Here is a 19,024-nt window from a genome sequence, read left to right as displayed (position 1 = left end):
CATCTGTTGTAATTTTTTGCTCCCCTTCTCATTGATACATAAACTTGAGTTGATAATGAATTGGCCCTTTAAGGATCAATATAATTCTCATCTCATTTGAATATCTTTTCTTAATTGTCCCCAACAGAATCTTCTTCCCTTGAAATCTATAAAACATAGTGTCTTTACTGCTTACGTGTACCACTCATGTGTTACCTTCAGAAATTCTATTTTCCTGACTTATATCTTATCTCCCAACTGGACTTTAAGCTCTTTGAAGGTAGAAACTATTTTTTATACTTCTTTACATTTCCAAAACCTTTCATGGTACTTGAAAGTAGAAGGCACGCGTTACATCTGAAATTATGATGATGATTTAGTAAAGGCTATCATACCAGAGTTGAGAGCAAGCAAGGCACTCCAGATGCACATCTTCATCAACTCACAGCAGTTTGTTTTATGATAATAGTAGAACAGGAAATTAGAATAATTTTTATGCAGTACAACAAAAGCCTTAAATTATTTATTTCCCTCCTTCACTTAAAATGCTTTGTTTCACACTTGACAAATGAATGAATTATGGTGGTCTAATCCAAAATTTTCTGCCTTTAACAGGATGGAAATTTCTCTGTCAGTACTGTATTTGAAAAACCTCAAAATATGATGGTGGTTGGACAGTCAGCATTTGCAGACTTTGGTAAGATTGTTTTTATGTTTCAAATTAATTCCCCCCTCTCTCTGACCTAGTCATATTAATTCCCCATATCAGAAAATAACTTGAGTGTCTTCAGAACAATTATAGATTTAAAAGATGCCTCTTCTAGTAATACTCATGGCATGTGGTCAATTCCTTAATACAATAAGGAGTGATTTATGACATGTATGTTAAATTACAGTTTGAATTTAAGGGACTCCTGTTTGCACGAGTAACATGCAAAACAAGGAAATCTACTATGGCTTTTCTAGAGAATACCAAATAGTAATTATTGTGAAGTCTTCACGTGTGTCCAGGTTAATGGAACAAAAAAAAATTGAAGGAGTTCACCTGACTTCTTAAACCTTAAATACTAAAAATCCATTTTTATTTACATCTTAGTTCCAAAGAAGAGTAACATCTATTATGAATTCGCCACAAGAGGACACATGAATCTCTGTTTTCCATAAGATTCTACATAGTAAATCAAGTTCACATTGGTTAGGAATTTCCAAAACATATATGTGTCTTTCATTATTTGTCAGAGTTGTTATTAAAAGGATTTTGGTATTAGATGGGAATGTTGTCTAGATGGCCACCACCTAAGAGTTCAAAGCTCACTCCCAACATGCTTCTCCTTCATTCTGCCCATAAACACCTCAGCCCGTTCCTCAAAATGCAGGCAGCATTCCACCACACACAGAGGCCTCAGTTTCCTCACTTATAACGTGAGGATGACGATCATGTCCACCTCACAAGGCTATTGTGAATAACGCAATGTGAATAAAGTGTCGAAGCACAAAGTAAGAGCACAAGAAATTATTGTACAGTTTGAGTCTTTTCATTGGACTTACCTAGTTTGGTAGTTGTTGTTGCTGCTCTTTGCTCAGTTGAATAAATCAACTCATTGTTCAGTGTCTTAGAGATGAATCCCAAGGCAGCTAAAGCAGGAGGTTTGATAGTGTTAGTTGATAGAAATTTCAACATGAATCTCTATGTTTTACTGTGTTTTAGTTTTATTATATTGAATTTTACTTTGATTTTGAGCAGATTTCTGTTGCCTGCTTTGTAGTCTTCAATGCAAATAGTCAAGTGATAGAATACTGTGTGAAATTACTTTTTTTTATTTGCTGATTGACTTGATTAGCCGGATTAATGACAAATCCCATGCAAGTCTCTCTCTAGGAAAAAAAAAAGTATATATACATTATGTAATTCTCAGGGAACTCTCAGACCTCCCTAAACCCCTGGCTAAGACCCTCCGAATTAAAGTTACTTGTTTTATGATTGTGTGTTTTGTAAGATAAAGTGCCTTGCTTTTAACAAATTATTAGTAGCGTTACTTAAAATTTCTTTTTCATTATGCTGACCATAAACATAGACATTTATTTGTTGGGATTTTTTAAATGTACAGAATATAGGATACAGTCAATTAAGAAATATAACTGTATTTTCTCCCATTTTTGATAATTTTAGGTATATATCAGTAAACTTTTTAAATGTATCATTAAACTTTAAATAAATATCCTACAATGTCTTTTTAAAGTCCATGAATTTTTGGCTGGGTATTATCAAAAATCAAGACTGCTAATGAGTCCAAAAAAGCAGATTGCATTGAATAAGGTTATGAATATTAATATAAACAAAATATGCATTTTCCTTTACATTTGAATACATCTGTGAATTGCATCCTGCCGTCCATTCTCCACTCCTCCTACTCCCTTTGAACCAAGTCAGGGGAAGTGACTGACAGCCAAGAAGTAGCATAATTTCAGAAATTTACCATTCATTTGGTAAAAAAAGCACATGCTTGAATAAATGGTGTAGCTCACAGGAAGAATCCTGTACCAAAAAGAAGTGTTTAAATGGCTCCCGGCTCACTTACCTTGTCTAGAAACTGAAGTTTTTTACAGCTATAATGAAGTTTTTAGCTGCTAACGCAAAATATTTTTTAAAAGATGTCAAAAATATCTACTCTAAACTTAGGCTGTTCTGGTATAACCAAAGGGAGGTGAGTAGGGTGGTTTAAAATCAAGCAAATCAGGAACTTTTAGCAAATAAAGCAAAGAAATACTATCCAAACCATTATAATGTTATTTTTTTATAAGACAAAGAAATACTTTCCTAAAAATCAGCTAAATAAAACACCATAGAATGTTATACAGCCAATAAAAATGATGGTTATGAAGATTCTGTTAGGAGAAAAGAACAGAACAATATGTTGTACAATATGAGCGTCTAAAAAAAGCCAGACTAGAAAGAAATATATTGAAATGATAATAATGGTTGTATTAAAGTAGAATAATAGGTTATCTTACTCCTTGTTTTCCAAATGTTCTGTTACTTAATTAGATTACTTTAATATACTGATTTAATGATGAAAAAGTACATTATAGAAGTAGTCAACAATGGCAAGAAAGAACCAAAGTATGTACTTAACGTGTTGTTAGATTTTTTGTTGTAGTGCTTCTCCTATCTTCTGAGTTGTGTGAACAACTCTTTAGAGAAGGTGATGTACTTTCACACGATCTTTAACTCTTAAACAAATAAAATGCAAAACTTAGACCTCTGTTATGCTTAAAATGTGCTGAATACTATGTAAGAAAGCAGAGATTTTTAAGGTAAGGTCCTTACCTTTGAGAAATTCACACAGTCTAGTTGGGATGACAAAAGACAAATATGTAAAAAGTACAAGAATAAAAAAAAAATAACTGCCGTAATATAAAAGAAACCAGACTATATTTCATTGTTAATTATGAAATTAATGCCATAGAGATGCAAAGTCTTGTGGCAATTACGGATCGCTCTAGGCTGAGAAGGGGTAGGAAGCCTCATGAAAAAGGTGAGATTTTAGACTAGAGTTTGAAGCAATTCTGAGGTTTGGCTAAAAATATGTGGAGGCATGAAAACAGGGTATGGTTAGTAACTAGTAACCAGGTTGGCTTGAGAGTTGCTGTAAAAATGTAGAAACATATAAAAATGGACTGTGAACACACTGGATTACCAAATGAATAACAGATGAACAAATGTTCATTTTGTTCTGTGAAAGTACTGGGAAGTAGTAGAACAATTTTGATCAGTTCTTCATTAATACCTTTTTTAATTAACTTCTGAAAGTAAACAAAATCTTTTAATCTGGTGGGATATTCAGAAGGTAATGCTTAGACATGGAATAGGAATTCAGGAAAGATTATTAGAATCGTTAAGATGCTCAGGATTTTTATATCAAAAGAGAAGCAGATTTAAACAGTTTTAAAATACTGGATTTTCTAGGAATGGAAACCATTCAGTGCATGCGGTGGTGAGAACATGAGCTAACTACATCAGTAGATGGAGGGACAGGTGTGAGAAACTTTGCAAAGAAATAATCAATAAATTTAGTGATTGGTTTGACCCTAGAGAAAATAAAAAAAAATGTCTCTGAACAACTAAAAGAATCATTCCTTTTTCTACCAACCTCCATAGAGGTAGGTAATCAGGAGAGAAAGCTGGTTTGAATATTAAGATACTTCAGAGTCATCACGTTAATTATGCTAATAAGACAGCAAAGCTGGAACATCCAGGAAACCTAAGTACAGGAATAAAGCCAAAAGCAAGTTTAAAAAGTCCTCTAAGACCTACGAGGTCAAGACCTGAATGAGCCCTCCAAGGAAGAGTGTAAATAGTTTGACAGAGGAATAAGGAAGGAGAAAAAGGAGTACTAAAAGGTAGTCAGAAACGATTGATGATATTAAAATGTGATGCAAGAGGATGACCAAGGCCTTTGCATTTACAGGTTAGCAGGGCACTAGTGGCCCAAAAGGAATCATTTACAGACCTCTTTAGCAGTCCCTGAGGTGTAGAAATCAGCTAATAAATAGTGGCTGCTACTGGTTAAGGTGTCATGTGGTACTGGGCCCTGGCCTCATGCTTGGGAGATCTGCAACCCATAAATGCCTCTAATAGTTAAGCAGTCATCTAGAAAACATGTTTTGTGTCTTACCCTAATATATCATCCTTTTAAACTATATGTTAGAATTGAGTCTTTTTCCACGTAGGCTCAGAACATCAAATTCTAGAATTTCTACAAATAAGGTGACATCTCTTTATTACATCGCATAGGACAAAAATGTCAAGAAAATAAGATACATTTATTCTCTCAAAAAAAATTACATACGACCAGGCTTAGAGAAAACATTAATTTTGTGTGCAATGACAGATGTAGTGGAAATCAATAAAAAGCTACAAAACTGAAGGGAAAAGAGAAACCTTAATAGAATGTCAGCATTTTCTATAGATTGAATCATATTTTTATCTCATAATACGTAAATTTACATATCCAAATCTGATGGTAACTCTCGTGTATCAGATCATCATAAGAAGATCACACTTTATTCTTCAAGTGAAGGAAGAATACCTAGCATGTTGGTGAAGCCTGGGAATTGTCAATCAGATCTCCTAAATAATCCTATAAGAAATAAAGGAGCTAATGAAAATAGAAAACTTTGTCACCATGAGAGTTAATAACGTATTGGAAAATATCAAACCCCTTAAAGATGGTGTCATTGATGGTTGAGACCAAATCTTATTCAATTGAGTATCCCCATTGCCTAGCACAGTAGGTAATCAATGGTATTTATTCAACTGAAGAGAAAGGGAAGGTAACTCCACAATCGAGTCATTTTATGAAGTCTTTATGATGCTTGGTAAAAATTCAGATTTCAATTCCAAATTAACCAAGGTAGAGCTGAAATGCTTAGTTTGAAATAACATAGCAATTGTACTTCCTCTTGTTTTACAGTTAGGTGTATTAGATAACAGTCTAACAAATTAAAATTGTTTCTTGTTAGGGCTGATCTAGAAATAAAAGTAGATCAGATGAGCCATATATGGAAATTTAGATTTTATATGTAGCCTGAATGCTAATGGATAATTGAAGGTTCATATTCTCTTTTACAAAAGAATTTTAAAAATGAAGTGCCTTCAAATAGACAGATGATGATTATATTATAAAAAAGACTGTATAGGGTCAAGTTCTAGGTGTTAGGCTTTCTGGGCTTGGTCTCATTATATGAGTCACTTAAGGCTGTCTTTTATTCAAAAGATATAATAGTGGACTTTTATTTGTTTGTTTCTTATAGTTGCAAATTGGCTGCTTTTTTAAGTAGACTTTTTTTTTTTTCACTAAAAAGAGACACTGAATTTCAATTGAGAATAATCAATAAAACAGAAAAACGTTTGAGGTTTCAGATATTCTCTCTTAAATATACTACTATAGCACCTTCATCGCCAGTCAGAATTTATTAAGTAAATACAAATACAGAATGCTTTAATATATGGAACATAGGCAAGTTAGATGTAAGTGCTGGATTCAAGGAATTTGAAATATAATACTTATATTTCCTTTGAATGAATTTTATGGTACAGACATATCAGTTCAAATAGTTTAATCTGTTCTTTAAAATTGTTTAGTGATCAGTTTTTCTTCCGTTCAGTTTTCTTTCTATTTTGTACTGAAAGATGTACAAGATCTTAATTGTCTATTCAAAAAGTACTTTTTAAGTGCCTGCTATTGGGACTGCTCTATTCTGCATGCTTGGTATATAGCCATGAATGAAGCATCCAAGAACTGCTCTCATGGAGTTTAAATTCTATTGAGGGAGGAACGACAACAAGAAGTAAATTAGTAACTCATTTTTAGAAGGTGGTGAGAGCTTTGAGAAAGTAAAACAAAATGCTCTAATAGGAAGTGAGAAGAGCTATTTTCCATAGCTGATTGGAAGTCATATTTGACCCGAGACTTGAATGAAATTACAGGAGGTCTTGGGAAAGTGTTCCATGCAGAGAGAACACCTAAGTGACACCTAAATGTTCAAGGAACAAAAAGAAGGCTGGCTCTGGGCCAGGTCTTTGGGGCCTTGTGGACCAAGGTAAGGAGTTTGGATTTTATTCTAGATGTAATTGAAAGCAGCTTCCAGGAGACTTGTTAAATAGGATATGAGTTAACCATGCAAAGGCTGTGATAACGTGGACCAGGGCAATCACTAGGAGATGGAGAGAAGTGGTCGTATTTAGGATATATTGGAGACAAAGTTGACGGGACTTGCTGATGGATTGGATCTTGGAGGGAAGAGAAAAAGAACAGAGGATGACTTCTAGATGACTGGATGGCAACACCATTCATTGAGATAGGAAAGGCATAGGAAGAGGAACTTTGGAGTTCTGTTAAATAATAGTTCTGTTTGGGATATGTTAAGTTTGAGTTGTCTATTTGACACTAAAACGGGATACAAGTGGGAGATACAAGCTGTGAAGAGACACAGAGTTGGATATCAGTATATCCTTGTTTAAATGCTTTTTAGAAGATGGATAATGGGTAAATGCAGTACCTGCCCAAAGTATCCCACCTTTCTTTTTAACATTATACATGTAACTGTATTCCAGCCACACTGGCTTCTTTGGGTTCTTCAAACAGGCCAGGCAACAGTCCCCCTAAGGGCTTTTGCCCTTGCTCTTTCCTCTGCATGGAATGCTCTTCCTCCAGATATTCCTCGTGGCTCCCTCCCTCACCACCTTCTAGTCTTGCTAAAATATCACCCTCTCCGGGAAGCCTTTCCTGACCACCCTGTTGAAAATTGTAACCCCTCCCTCCAGCACTCTTGACCCCTTTCCACCTTTATTTTTCTCCATGGCATCTATCACTGACATACTGTGCATTTTACTCTTATATTCTCTCTAGAACATACTCCATTGGTGTGTTTTGTTCACTGCTATATCTCATGCCTGGAGGAGTGCCAGTCACACTGTAAATACTCAATGAATAATTTTGAATGAACAGTTTAATGAAAAAAAATATTCTAATTGATTTAACTAATTGGTTTTTAAGAATTGAGCCCAAATTTAGGACATGTCTTAAGTACATTCAACCATAATCCTAAACCAAAACTTCTGATGAGGACTGACCTAACATTACTTTTACTCATTTTGATTCAAGTTAAATGGTTGAGCTAAAAATTGTTCTGAATCTCTAAAATAGGTGGGTGCTGATTTCAGTAGGAGACATCTGAGTCCTCATAAATTGTAATTCTTAGTCTTATATATTTCCATTTTTCTAATTCCTGAATTCTGACAACATGGATTATCTATAATATTTATATTATTTAACATTTAAATAGACCACTGTATTTGCACAGCTTCTTAATCTTTCTGGATCTTTCTAGTGCCAGTTTGTTCTGACATGATCAAAGTGAAAGCAAGCAGTTTAGACAGTTCTCCCTCTAACCTGCTGGACCCTTATCTCCCTCAGCCTGACCTGCCCTTGTCCCACCAAAGACAGACAATACTATTATAAATTTTTGGTAAAACTGAGTTATTTTATATGCACACATTGCCATATGGCACGTAAAGTGATTAGACGTTCTAGTGTAAGTGCAGTTCGTGCGTATTTCCTTTCCACTGCATGTCACTGCGGCAGTTGCCATAGCAAAAGTGATTAGTCCCTAAGTTTCCTGCTTTCTAGCAAAGACTGTGAGGCGTCTATCTTGGTGAGTCGTGGATGCCAGATGTGATCCTGGGAAATATTTTGAATGCTTTTTGATTGGAAATGGTAATTTATATACAAATTACAAACTTGTTACTTCAGAGTCTTGATTTTGTACATACTCAGCATTTAAAGCAGACCAGGCTGTAGTCGTTTCTTTTAAGATACACAAATATAAGGAAGAACTAGGGTCCTAAATCCCTGAAGCCTTTAAGTGCAGGTTTGTATATGATAGATTCTTGCCTTTCTAAGAAAGAGGTTTTTTGAGTAAAGCTATACCTGTGACATATTGTATTCTCAAAACTACACTATTCTTTTAATTTTTTTAGTGCTGCATGGTATTGGGAATGTATAATTAGCCCCTTGAATATTAAATTTGAAGTACTTAAAAGATTCTAATAGGGTAATGTTATATTTTACATTATTACAGTGCTGTTTTGTAATGTAACAGGTGATATTTTTAATACTTTATCTAATATAACCCACAACTTAATTAGGACACTTGTCTCTCTAAGCTGCCTTAATTAATAAAATGGATCTATGATAAGTGAAGCAACCCATATAACTGCCCTGTGAACTTCACCATGCGTTTATCTCCTCGTTATTTGATTGCCACAATACTAGGAAAGTCTTATTGCAGGATCTTGCCTATTCTTAGACCTTCCAGATACATACAGCCTGAGAAAGCCTGAAAACAATGAGATTTATTCCTCTCTGTTACATTATGCCTGAGGGAATTCCCTGCTATTAGTCAGAGCAGTATAGAAGCCTGAGAATAAATGATGAGGAGTCCAGTGTCACCCCTTTTCTAAATGTCCTGCTCCATTTTCAAACAACTCAAACTTCCATTTCAGCCCCATTATCTTCCATCTGCAACTCTGCATTTTCACTCTTTGTAAATGCCCCATCCATTGCTAAGCAAAAGCAAAGATGTGCTTCTTGGATGTGGGTAGATACACACCTCTTCAGTGCTTAACCTTTACCTACTAAAGAACTGAGTGATGGATGAGTGGATAGGAGGATGGTGGATGAGTAGTGGATGGATGGATGAAAGTGCCCTTTGTTACTTATCCCTTGTCCAGAGCAATCCATTCCCTTAGCAGCTATCACAAAGCAATCCCACTTCCCTGTTCTTTTCCACAATAGCAAGTCAGTTCCTTTTTATTCTCTGTTAGACACAGAGATGAGTGGACTTTATCTATACTTAACCTGCCACTGCCTATCATCATATTACCCCATATAGCTGATGTATTCTTAATTTAATCAATAGGAAAATTTCTGTTAATCAGTGACATTTAAGGATTTAGGAGTTTAGTATTTTCCAGATGTGTGTTTATTTCTTTTTCATAATACTTAACAGTACTTACTATTTGGTAGGAAATCTTTTACAGGAAGTGTTTTACATTTATCTCAATTAATCCTTCCAAACCTCTCTAAAGTGAGCAGTGTTATTTATCCTCATTATACATATATGGTAACAGGGGTTCAGAGAGGATAAGAAACTTGCCCAAGGGTACAGAGCTGGGAAGTGGCAGAGCTGGGACGTGATCCTTGGCTCTGTCTCACAAGCTGTGTTCTTAAACACTATACACCCCTTCTTCTGCGTTAGGTCTTAAAATGTGTGACCATCCTTGTTGATGGTCACCAACAGTGACCTCCTGGTATGCACTGTTTTAGTTTTTTAAAACCATATGATATGTTGATGGTGAATCTTCTCCTTCTGCTCCCTGAATTTTTGATAGCCTTTCCCTTATTATTTTTCGAATTTTTATACTATCTGACCATTTTCCCAAGTCATTATCCATCCCAAAAATATAATTATGTATATCAATAATTCTAGAATATATAATGCTTATGAATTCCAGAAAAAAATAAAAACCATCATTGGTGATTTTGATACAAAATTTGTTATATATTAATATCTGTTGGATTAAGACAGCTTTTCAGAATCTCTCTTTATCAAGTATAATACATTTCTAGTTATTATTAGTGTAAAGTCATTCTACTGTTGAGTTTCTGAGTACATGTGGAAGATCATTTCCTAGAAATAACTTCCTTGATCTCGCTTTGATTTTGATTTTTTCCTCTACTCCAGTTATTTACAGTTTTGCAGCCACATATCCTTATTTTTTAGTCAATTTTTTATTCAATTTTAGTCAGAATTTGTCTGATTCACTTCTAAATTATAACTCATTCTTTGAGACCAGGATCTCTCTGAATTTAATCAAACATTCTTTCTTAAACACTCACTAATAAATCTATAAAAATTCTTTATGTCCTTTCCTAGTTCATATTTTTTAAATCAAGAACTTTTTGCTTCATATTGTACGAATGATTTCTTTTTCTGTTCTTCTCCGTTGATTTAGTAGTCTTCATTTGAAAGATCTTTCTGCTTATATCTGTTGTATGTTAAGGATGTCACTTGTCTCCTACTTCTCATATTTCTTATAATCTTTTCAACATAAGCTGCCAATTTTCAATGGCATATTTTGTGATGATAAGTGAAGGAAGCAGAGAATAGGAATTTAGTACATCATATGTAAGACACTTTTTGAAATTAATCATCAACCTATTAAAAGTGGTGGTGTGTTTATAGAGTAAATATAATATATATTTTATTTTAAATTTATCACAAATCACCTATAGCAGTTAGTATTATTTTGCTATTAAAGATTTGTCATAGGCTTTAGATTCACATAGATCTAGATTCAAATTTTAGTTCTGGGTAAGTTATTTGAACTCTGTAACCAACTATTTCCTCATGTGTAATATGACATTATAACTAGGTTTGTGGTAAACATAAAATAAAATGGTATTTTAGGTGCTTTAGTGCCTTTCTTGCACATAGTACGTGCTGAATAAATGTGAGCTGCAATAATAATAATATTTTAGACCATTTGCTTATAGTTTAATATCCTCTTTATTCATTCAATATGTGTAAAAAGATACAAGAGAGAGAAGGAGTTTCTAGTACAACAATCCTTCTTTAGAGCCTTTGTCCTTTCCTCTCTGCTGCTCCCAGAATATCTACCTAAAATTTTTCTTCCTCTTCACTAGCCTGTACTCTTGGTTCCAGCCACCAAACCCCGCGGAGTCTTACCTCCTTCATATCTCTTAAAACTGTCCTTTCCCATGGATACATCTTTAACTCATCTCTCTCCTAGCTTACTGAAAGATTATTGATCTTCTGACTCTATTCTTGTGCCTCTCCAAACCATTCTCCACCCTGTAGTGCTGCTTCTACGCAAAATAAATCTGAAATACTAAAATCCTTTAATAGACCCCCTGTGCCCTTAGGGATAAGGTCCAGTCTTCGCTGTGGCACACCAGGCCCTTTTAGATCTGGCTTCTCTTTACATATCTACAACAGGACTTGACAGACACGCTGATCTATGTACAGTTCTCCACATACATCATACTCTTTTTTCTGTTTCACTTCCAGGCCTTTGTATGTGCAATTCCCTTTGCCTGGAATCCCCTTCCTCCTCTTTTTACTCACCTAATCCCTGCTCATCTTTCAGGTCTTTTAATAGTTATTTTTAACGACACTAACCACGGTAACTGACACATAGTAGGCTCTCTGGACGTGTTTGCTGGATGGATAAATAAACTGCTTACTTGACTGATTAGATGATTATGTCAGATGGAGTTTCAAGTTAGAGTGACTTGCTAATTCCTTTTTGCTCCTGTTCTACTTACTCTGTTTTAGTGCTTGCTGTTCTCTGTTTATTTACTTCTGTTTTTCTCACTTACCTAGGAGTTCCTTGGAGACAGAGAGCATGAATTTTCACACTTATTTCAATGTCTAGAATAGTGATTGGCACGTAGTAAACACTTAGGAAACGTTTAATGAGTAATTCCTTTCAAAAGAATATGCTTAAATAAATTCTTTTAAATTTTTAACAATTTTATTGAGGTATAATTTGCATACCATGAAAGTCTCCTATTTTAAGTGTACAATTCAGTGAGTTTTAATAAACTGTGATACAGTTGTGCGACCATGATGACAGTCCCAACTTGGAATACTTCCATTAACCCAAAAAGTTCCCTCATGCCCATATGTAGTCAGTATCCACTCCTATCCCCAGCCCCAGACAACCACTAATCGACTTTTTTTTAATTGTGGTTAAAATATATATAACGTAAAATTTGCCATTTTAACCATTTTTAGATGTACAAATCAGGTGGCATAAACTACATTCACACTGTTGTGCAACTATCTCCACTATCCATTTGCAAAACTTTCATCACCCCAAACAGAAACTTTATAACTATTAAACAATTATTCCTCATTCCTTCCTTTCCCCAGCCCTTGAAAACCTCTAATTTACTTTCTCTCTCAATGAATTTGCCTATTCTAGGTACTTCGTGTAAATAGAATTATGCCGTATTTGTCCTTTTGTGTCTGGTTCATTTCACTTAGCATGATGTTTTCAAGGTTCATCCAGGTTCTAGCAGGTATCAAAACTTCATTTCCTTTTTGATTATCCATTTTTCTGTTGAGAAACTGTTGAGTTGTTTTCACCTGTTAGCTATTATGAATAATGCTGAAACGAACATTGGCATGCAAGTATCTGTTTGAATCCCTGCTTTCAATTCTTTTAAGTGTATACCTAGAAATAGAATTGCTGGGTCATCAGGTAATTGTATGTTTAACTTTTTGAGGAACCAAAAACTTTTCCATAGCAGCTGCACCGTTTTATATTCCTGCCAACAATGCACAAATGTTCCAGTTTCTTCACATCATCGCCAACTCTTGATATTTTTCTTTTTTTGTTATTATTATTATAGCCTTCCTAGCAGATATGAAGTGGTGTGTCATTGTGGTTTTCATTTGCATTTCTCTAGTGACTAATGATGTTGAGCACCTTTTCATGTGCTAATAGGCCATTTGTGTATCTTCTTTGGAGAAATGTCTGTGCAAGTCCTTTGCTCATTTTTTAATTGTGTTATCTGTCTTTTTAGTGTTGAGTTGCTGGAGTTCATTATATATTCTGGATGTTAAACTCTTTATATGGATATTTGAACATATATATTTAAATATGCAAGTACGATTGGCAAATATTTTCTCTCATTCTCTGGGCTGTCTTTTCACTTTCTTAATAATGTCCTTTGATGCACAGAAGATGTTAATTTGGATAAAGTTCAATTTATCTATTTTTTCTTTTCTTTCTTCTGTTTTTATTGTCTTATATAAGAATCCATTACCAAATCCGAAGTCATGAAAATTTTCACTGTTTTCTACTAAGAGTTTAATAGTTTTAGCTCTTATATTTAGGTTGATCCATTTTTAGTTAATTTTTGTACATGACGTGAGTTAGGAATCCACATGATTGATGTTTTTGCACGTGGAAATCCAGTTGTCCGAGAACCACCTGTTGAAGAGACTGTTCTTTCCCCATCGAATGGACTTGGGACCCTTGTCAGTTGTCCTTAGATGTGTTGTTTATTTCTGTACTCTCAATTCTATTCTGTTGGTCTGTGTGTCTATCCTTATGCCAGTACCATATTGTGGTCTTTTTTGTTTTAATTGAGATATAATTGACATATAACATTGTATTAGTTTTAGGTGTACAACATAATTATTTGATATATGTATATATTGTGAAATGATTACCACAATAATTTTAGTTAAAATCCATCACCACACAGTTACAAATTTTTTTCATATGATAAGAACTTTTAAGATCTACTCTCTTAGCAGCTTTCAAATATACAATATTAACTGTAGTCAAAATGCTGCTACACCACACCCTCAAATAAATATAAAACTTATTTATAACTGGAAGTTTGTACCTTTTGACCCCATTCACCCATTTTGCCAACCCCCCCACTCCCGTGCCTCTGGTAACCACACAAATAAACAAGTTCAGTTTTTTTTAGATTCCACATATAAGTGAGATTATACAGTATTTGTCTTTCTCTGTCTGACTTATTTCACTTAGCATAATGCACTCCAGGTCCATCCATGTTGTCACGAATGGCAGGATTTCCTTCTTTATTATGGCTGAAAAAGTATTCCTATATAGATAAATAATATGTCATTTATATATATTCCTATATAGATAAATGTGATATATATATATCACATTTTCTTTTTCCATTCATTCATCAGTGGACATTTAGGTTGTTTCCATGCCTTGGCTATTGTAAATAATGCTGCAGTGAAGATATCTTTTCAAGATAATGATTTTGTTCCCTTCAGATAAATAACCAGAAGTTGAATTGCTGGATCATATGACGGTCCTATATTTCGTTCTTTGAGGAATCTCCGTACTGTTTTCTGTAGTGGCTGCACCAATTTACATTCCTACCAACAGTGCAAAAGGGTTCCTTTTTCTCCACATCTTTGCCAACATTTTCTTGTCTTTTTGATAATAGCCATTCTAATAGATGTGAGGTGATATCTCACTCTGGTTTTGATTTGCATTTCCCTGATGATTAGTGATGTTGAGCACCTTTTCATGTACTCGTTGGCCATTTATATGTCATCTTTGGAAAAATTTCTGTTGAGTTCCTCTGCCTATTTTTTAATCAGATTGTTTTCTGTTGAGTTGTATGAGTTCTTTATGTATTTTAGGTATTAACCCCTCATCAGATGTATGATTTGCAAATATTTTCTCCCATTCTGTAGGTTGCCTGTTCATTTTGTTGATGGTTTCCTTTCCTGTACAGAAGCTTTTTAATTTGGTGTAGTCCCACTTGCGTATTTTTGTTTTCTTGCCTTTGCTTTTGGTGTCAAATAAAAAAATTATTATTATTATTGATTATTCATTGCTGGTGTACAGAAATACAGCCAATTTTTCTCTGTTGATCTTTTACCCTGCAACTTCACTGAATTCATTTATTACTACATCTATTGGCTTTCTTGTGGATTCTTTGGGGTTTTCTCTATATAGGATTATGGTATCTGCAAATAGAGATAGTTTTATTTCTTCCTTTCTAATTTGGATGCCATTTATTTCTTTTTCTGTCTAATTGCTCTGGCTAGAACTTCCAGTACAATATTGAATAGCAGTGGTGAAAGTGGGCATCCTAGTCTTGTTCCTAAACCTAGGGGGAAAGTTTTCAGTCTTTCCCCATTGAGAATGATAGTAGCTGTGGGTTTTTCTTAAATGCCCTTTATCATGTTGAGGAAGTTCTCTTCTATTTCTAATTTTGTGAGAGATTTTATCAAGAAAAGGTGTTAGATTTTGTCAGATGCCTTTCTTTGTCACATGAGATGATCATGTGGGTCATTATCCTTCATTCTATCACTGTGATGTATTACCTTGATTGATTTTCTTATGTTGAATCACCCTTGCATTCCTGGGATAAATCCCACTTAGTCATGGTGTATAATCATTTTAATATGCTATTGGATTCAGTTTGTTAGTATTTTGTTGAGGAACTTTGCATCAATAATCATAAAGAATATTGTTCTATAATTTTCCTTTGATGTCTGTACTGACTTTGATATCAGAGTAATACTGGCCTCATGGAATGAGTTAGAAAGTGTTCTCTTTTCTTCTGTTTTTTGGAAGAGTTTGAGAATTTGGTGTTCATTCTTATTTAAATATTAGTAGAATTCACCAGAGAAGCCACCTGCTTGGACTTTTTCTTAGTTGGGAAGTTTTTGGTTAATGATTCAATCTCTACTTGTTATAAATCTGTTGAAATTTTTCTATTTCTTCTTGAGTCAGTTTAGATAATTTGTATGTTTCTAGGCATTTGTCCATTTCATCTAGGTTATCTGATTTGTTGATGTACAGTTGTTCAAACTGTTCTCTTATACTGCTTTTTATTTCTCTAAAGGCAGTAGTAATGCACCCACTTTCATTTCCGATTTTAGTGTTTTGCATCTTCTTTTTTCTTTGTCAATCTAGCTAAAGGTTTGTCAATTATTTTGATCTTTTCAAAAATGCAACTATTAGTCTCATTGATTCTGTTTTCTATCTTCTTTACACTATAGTCTGTTATTTTTTCTTTTTCGTGTTTTGGGTTTAGTTCGCTTTTTTTCTAATTCCTCAAGGTACATACTTGGGTTATCGATTTGAGATCTTTCTTCTTTTTTAATGTAGGCATTAAATTTACAGCTATAAATTACCTCTGAGCACTGCCTTCGCTACATCCCGTAAGTTTGGGTATGTTACGTTTTTGTTTTCATTCATCTCTTAAGTATGTTCTAATTTCGCTAGTGGTTCTTTTTTGCCCCATTGGTTGTTTAAAAGTATGTTGTTTAATTTTCACATATTTGTGAACATTTGTGTTTTCCTTTTGGTGTTGATTTCTGGCTTCATTCCACTGTGGTCCAAGAAGACACTCTGTATGATTTCAGTCTTTTCTAAATTTATTGAGACTTGTTTTGTGGCCTAACATATTATCTGCCCTGGAGCATGTTCCATGTGCACTTGCAGAGAATGTATATTCTGCTGTTGTTTAAAGTGTTTAATACACGTCTATTAACTCTAGTTGGTTTTTAGTGTTAAGTCCTCTATTTCCTTTTTAATCTTCTCTCTAGATGTTCTGTCCATTACAGAAAGTGGAGTATTGAAGTCTCCAACTATTATTGTAGAACTGTCTATTTCTCCTTTCAATTCTGTCAGTGATTGCTTCATATATTTTGGGGCTCTGTTTTTTGGTGCATATATGTTTACATTTGTTATATCTTCTTGGCAAATTGACCCTTTTGTTATAATATCCTTTTGTGTCTCTTGCAACAATTTTTAACTTAAAGTCTATTTTCTCTGATATTAATGGGCCTCCCCATCTCATTTTGGTTACTATTTACATGGAATATCTTTATCAGTCCTTTCACTTTCAACCCATTTGTATCTTTGAATGTACACTGTCTCTTACAGATAGCATATAGTTACACCATATTTTTTTTTAAATCCATTCTGCCAATCTCTGCCTTTTGATTGGAGAGTTTAACCTATGTATACCTAAAGTGATTACTGACAAAAAGAGACTTTTTCTGCCATTTTGCTATTTGTTTTGTATATGTCATTTAGCTTTTTTTCCTTATTTCTTCTTTCTTTTGTATGTAATTGATTTGTAGTGAACTTTTTTGATTCCATTCTCGTTTCTTTCTGTATATATTCTATAGATTTTGTGTTTTTGTTACCATCGAGATTACATTTAAGATTACATTTAAAGTTATAACATTCTTAATTGAATTAAAACCAACTTAAGGGAGCCAGCCCTGTGGCTTAGTGGTTAAGTGCGCTCGCTCCACTACTGGCAGCCCAGGTTCAGATCCCGGGCATGCACCAACGCACCGCTTCTCTGGCCATGCTGAGGCAGCGTCCCACATACAGCAACTAGAAGGATGTGCAACTATGACATGCAACTATCTACTGGGGCTTTGGAGGAAAAAAGGAGGAGGATTCGCAATAGATGTTAGCTCAGAGCCAGTCTTCCTCAGCAAAAAGAGGAGGATTGTTAGTTCAGGGCTGATCTTCCTCACCAAAAAAAAAAAACCAACTTAACATTATATCATACAAAAACTCTGCTGCTGTGCAGCTCTGTCCATCCTTTCATTTTGCTGTCCCAAATTACGTCCTTATACAATGTGTGCCCTATAAAGAAGATGTAGAATTATTTTTATGCATTTGTCTTTTAAGTTATGTAAGAAATAAAAAGTAGAGTTACCAAAAAGAATACAATGGTACTGGCTTTTATATTTGCCCTGGTATTTACCTTTACCAGAAATCTTTTTTCTTTATATGGCTTTGAATAACTGTCTGACGTCCCCTCATTTCTCTCACAGAGAAGGTCTAATAGTAACAGACTCCCTCAACCTTTGTTTATCTGGGAATGTTTTAAGTTCTCTCTCACTTTTGAAGGACAGTTTTGCCAGATGTAGAATTCCTGGGTGACAGCGTTTTTCTTTTGGTGCTTTAAATATATTATCCCACTGCCTTCTGGCCTCCTAGGTTTCTGATGCGAAATTGATTGTTAATCTTATTAAGTATTGCTTGTGTATGATGACTTGCTTTGTTCTTGCTGCTTTCAAGATTTTCTTTTTCGGGGCCGGCCCGGTGGCACAAGCATTTAAGTGTGCGCACTCCACTGCAGCGGCCCAGGGTTCACCGATTCGGATCCCAGGCGTGCACCACTGCACTGCTTGGCAAGCCATGCTGTGGCAGCGTCCCATATAAAGTGGAGGAAGATGGGCACAGATGTTAGCCCAGGGCCAGTCTTCCTCAGCAAAAAAAGGAGGATTGGCAGATGTTAGCACAGGGCTGATCTCCTGATCGAAAAAAAAAAAAGATTTTCTCTTTCTCTTTGGCTTTCAGCAGTTTTATTATAATGTGTTTTGCTGTGGGTCTCTGAGAGTATCCTACTTGGAATTTGTTGACCTTCTTGGATTTGTAGATTCAAATCTTTCCTCAAATTTGGGCCATTTTTGGCCATTGTTTCTTCAAATGTCTCTTCTGTCTCTCGCTCTTCTTCTGGCACCTCTATAATGCATATGTTGATCCACTGATGGTATCCCACACATCCCTTAGGCTCTGTTCACTTTTCTCCGTCCTTTTTTCCTTCTGTTCTTCAGACTCAATAATGTCAATTGTCCTATCTTCAAGTTCACTGATTGTTTCTTCTGCCTACTCACATCTGCTGTTGAACCCCTCTGGTGAACTTTTCATTTCAGTTACTGTAATTTTTGGCTCCAGAATATCTGTTTTATTCCTTTTTATGATCTCTTTATTGATATTCTCATCTTGTCTATACATCATTTTCCTGACTGCCGTTATTTCTTTGTGAGATTTTTTTAGCCATTTGAGCATATTTAAGACAGTTGTTTTAAAGTCTTTGTCTACTAAGTCTGATATCTGGGCTTCCTCCGG

The 19,024-nt window shown here is 34.8% G+C and overlaps 1 protein-coding gene across 5 annotated transcripts in view; it reads left to right on the top strand.

Moving 5' to 3' along the window:
• ITFG1 (integrin alpha FG-GAP repeat containing 1) overlaps nucleotides 1-19,024 on the top strand; it is a 259,186-nt gene that overhangs the window by 77,133 nt on the left and 163,029 nt on the right. For all 5 annotated transcript variants that reach the window (XR_009216412.1, XM_058527742.1, XM_058527744.1 and 2 more), the window contains exon 8: nucleotides 595-676. Coding sequence is in view for 4 of the 5 variants with exons in the window: in XM_058527742.1 (XP_058383725.1) it covers nucleotides 595-676 (82 nt within the window). In the remaining variant the exon portion in view is untranslated. The remainder of the gene's footprint in view (nucleotides 1-594; nucleotides 677-19,024) is intronic.

The sequence above is a fragment of the Diceros bicornis genome, chromosome 32 (genome assembly GCF_020826845.1).
Source record: "Diceros bicornis minor isolate mBicDic1 chromosome 32, mDicBic1.mat.cur, whole genome shotgun sequence".
Lineage (NCBI taxonomy): Eukaryota > Metazoa > Chordata > Mammalia > Perissodactyla > Rhinocerotidae > Diceros > Diceros bicornis.
The sequence above is the reverse complement of the archived record's forward strand: the minus strand, read 5'-3'. Positions and strand labels throughout refer to the sequence as shown.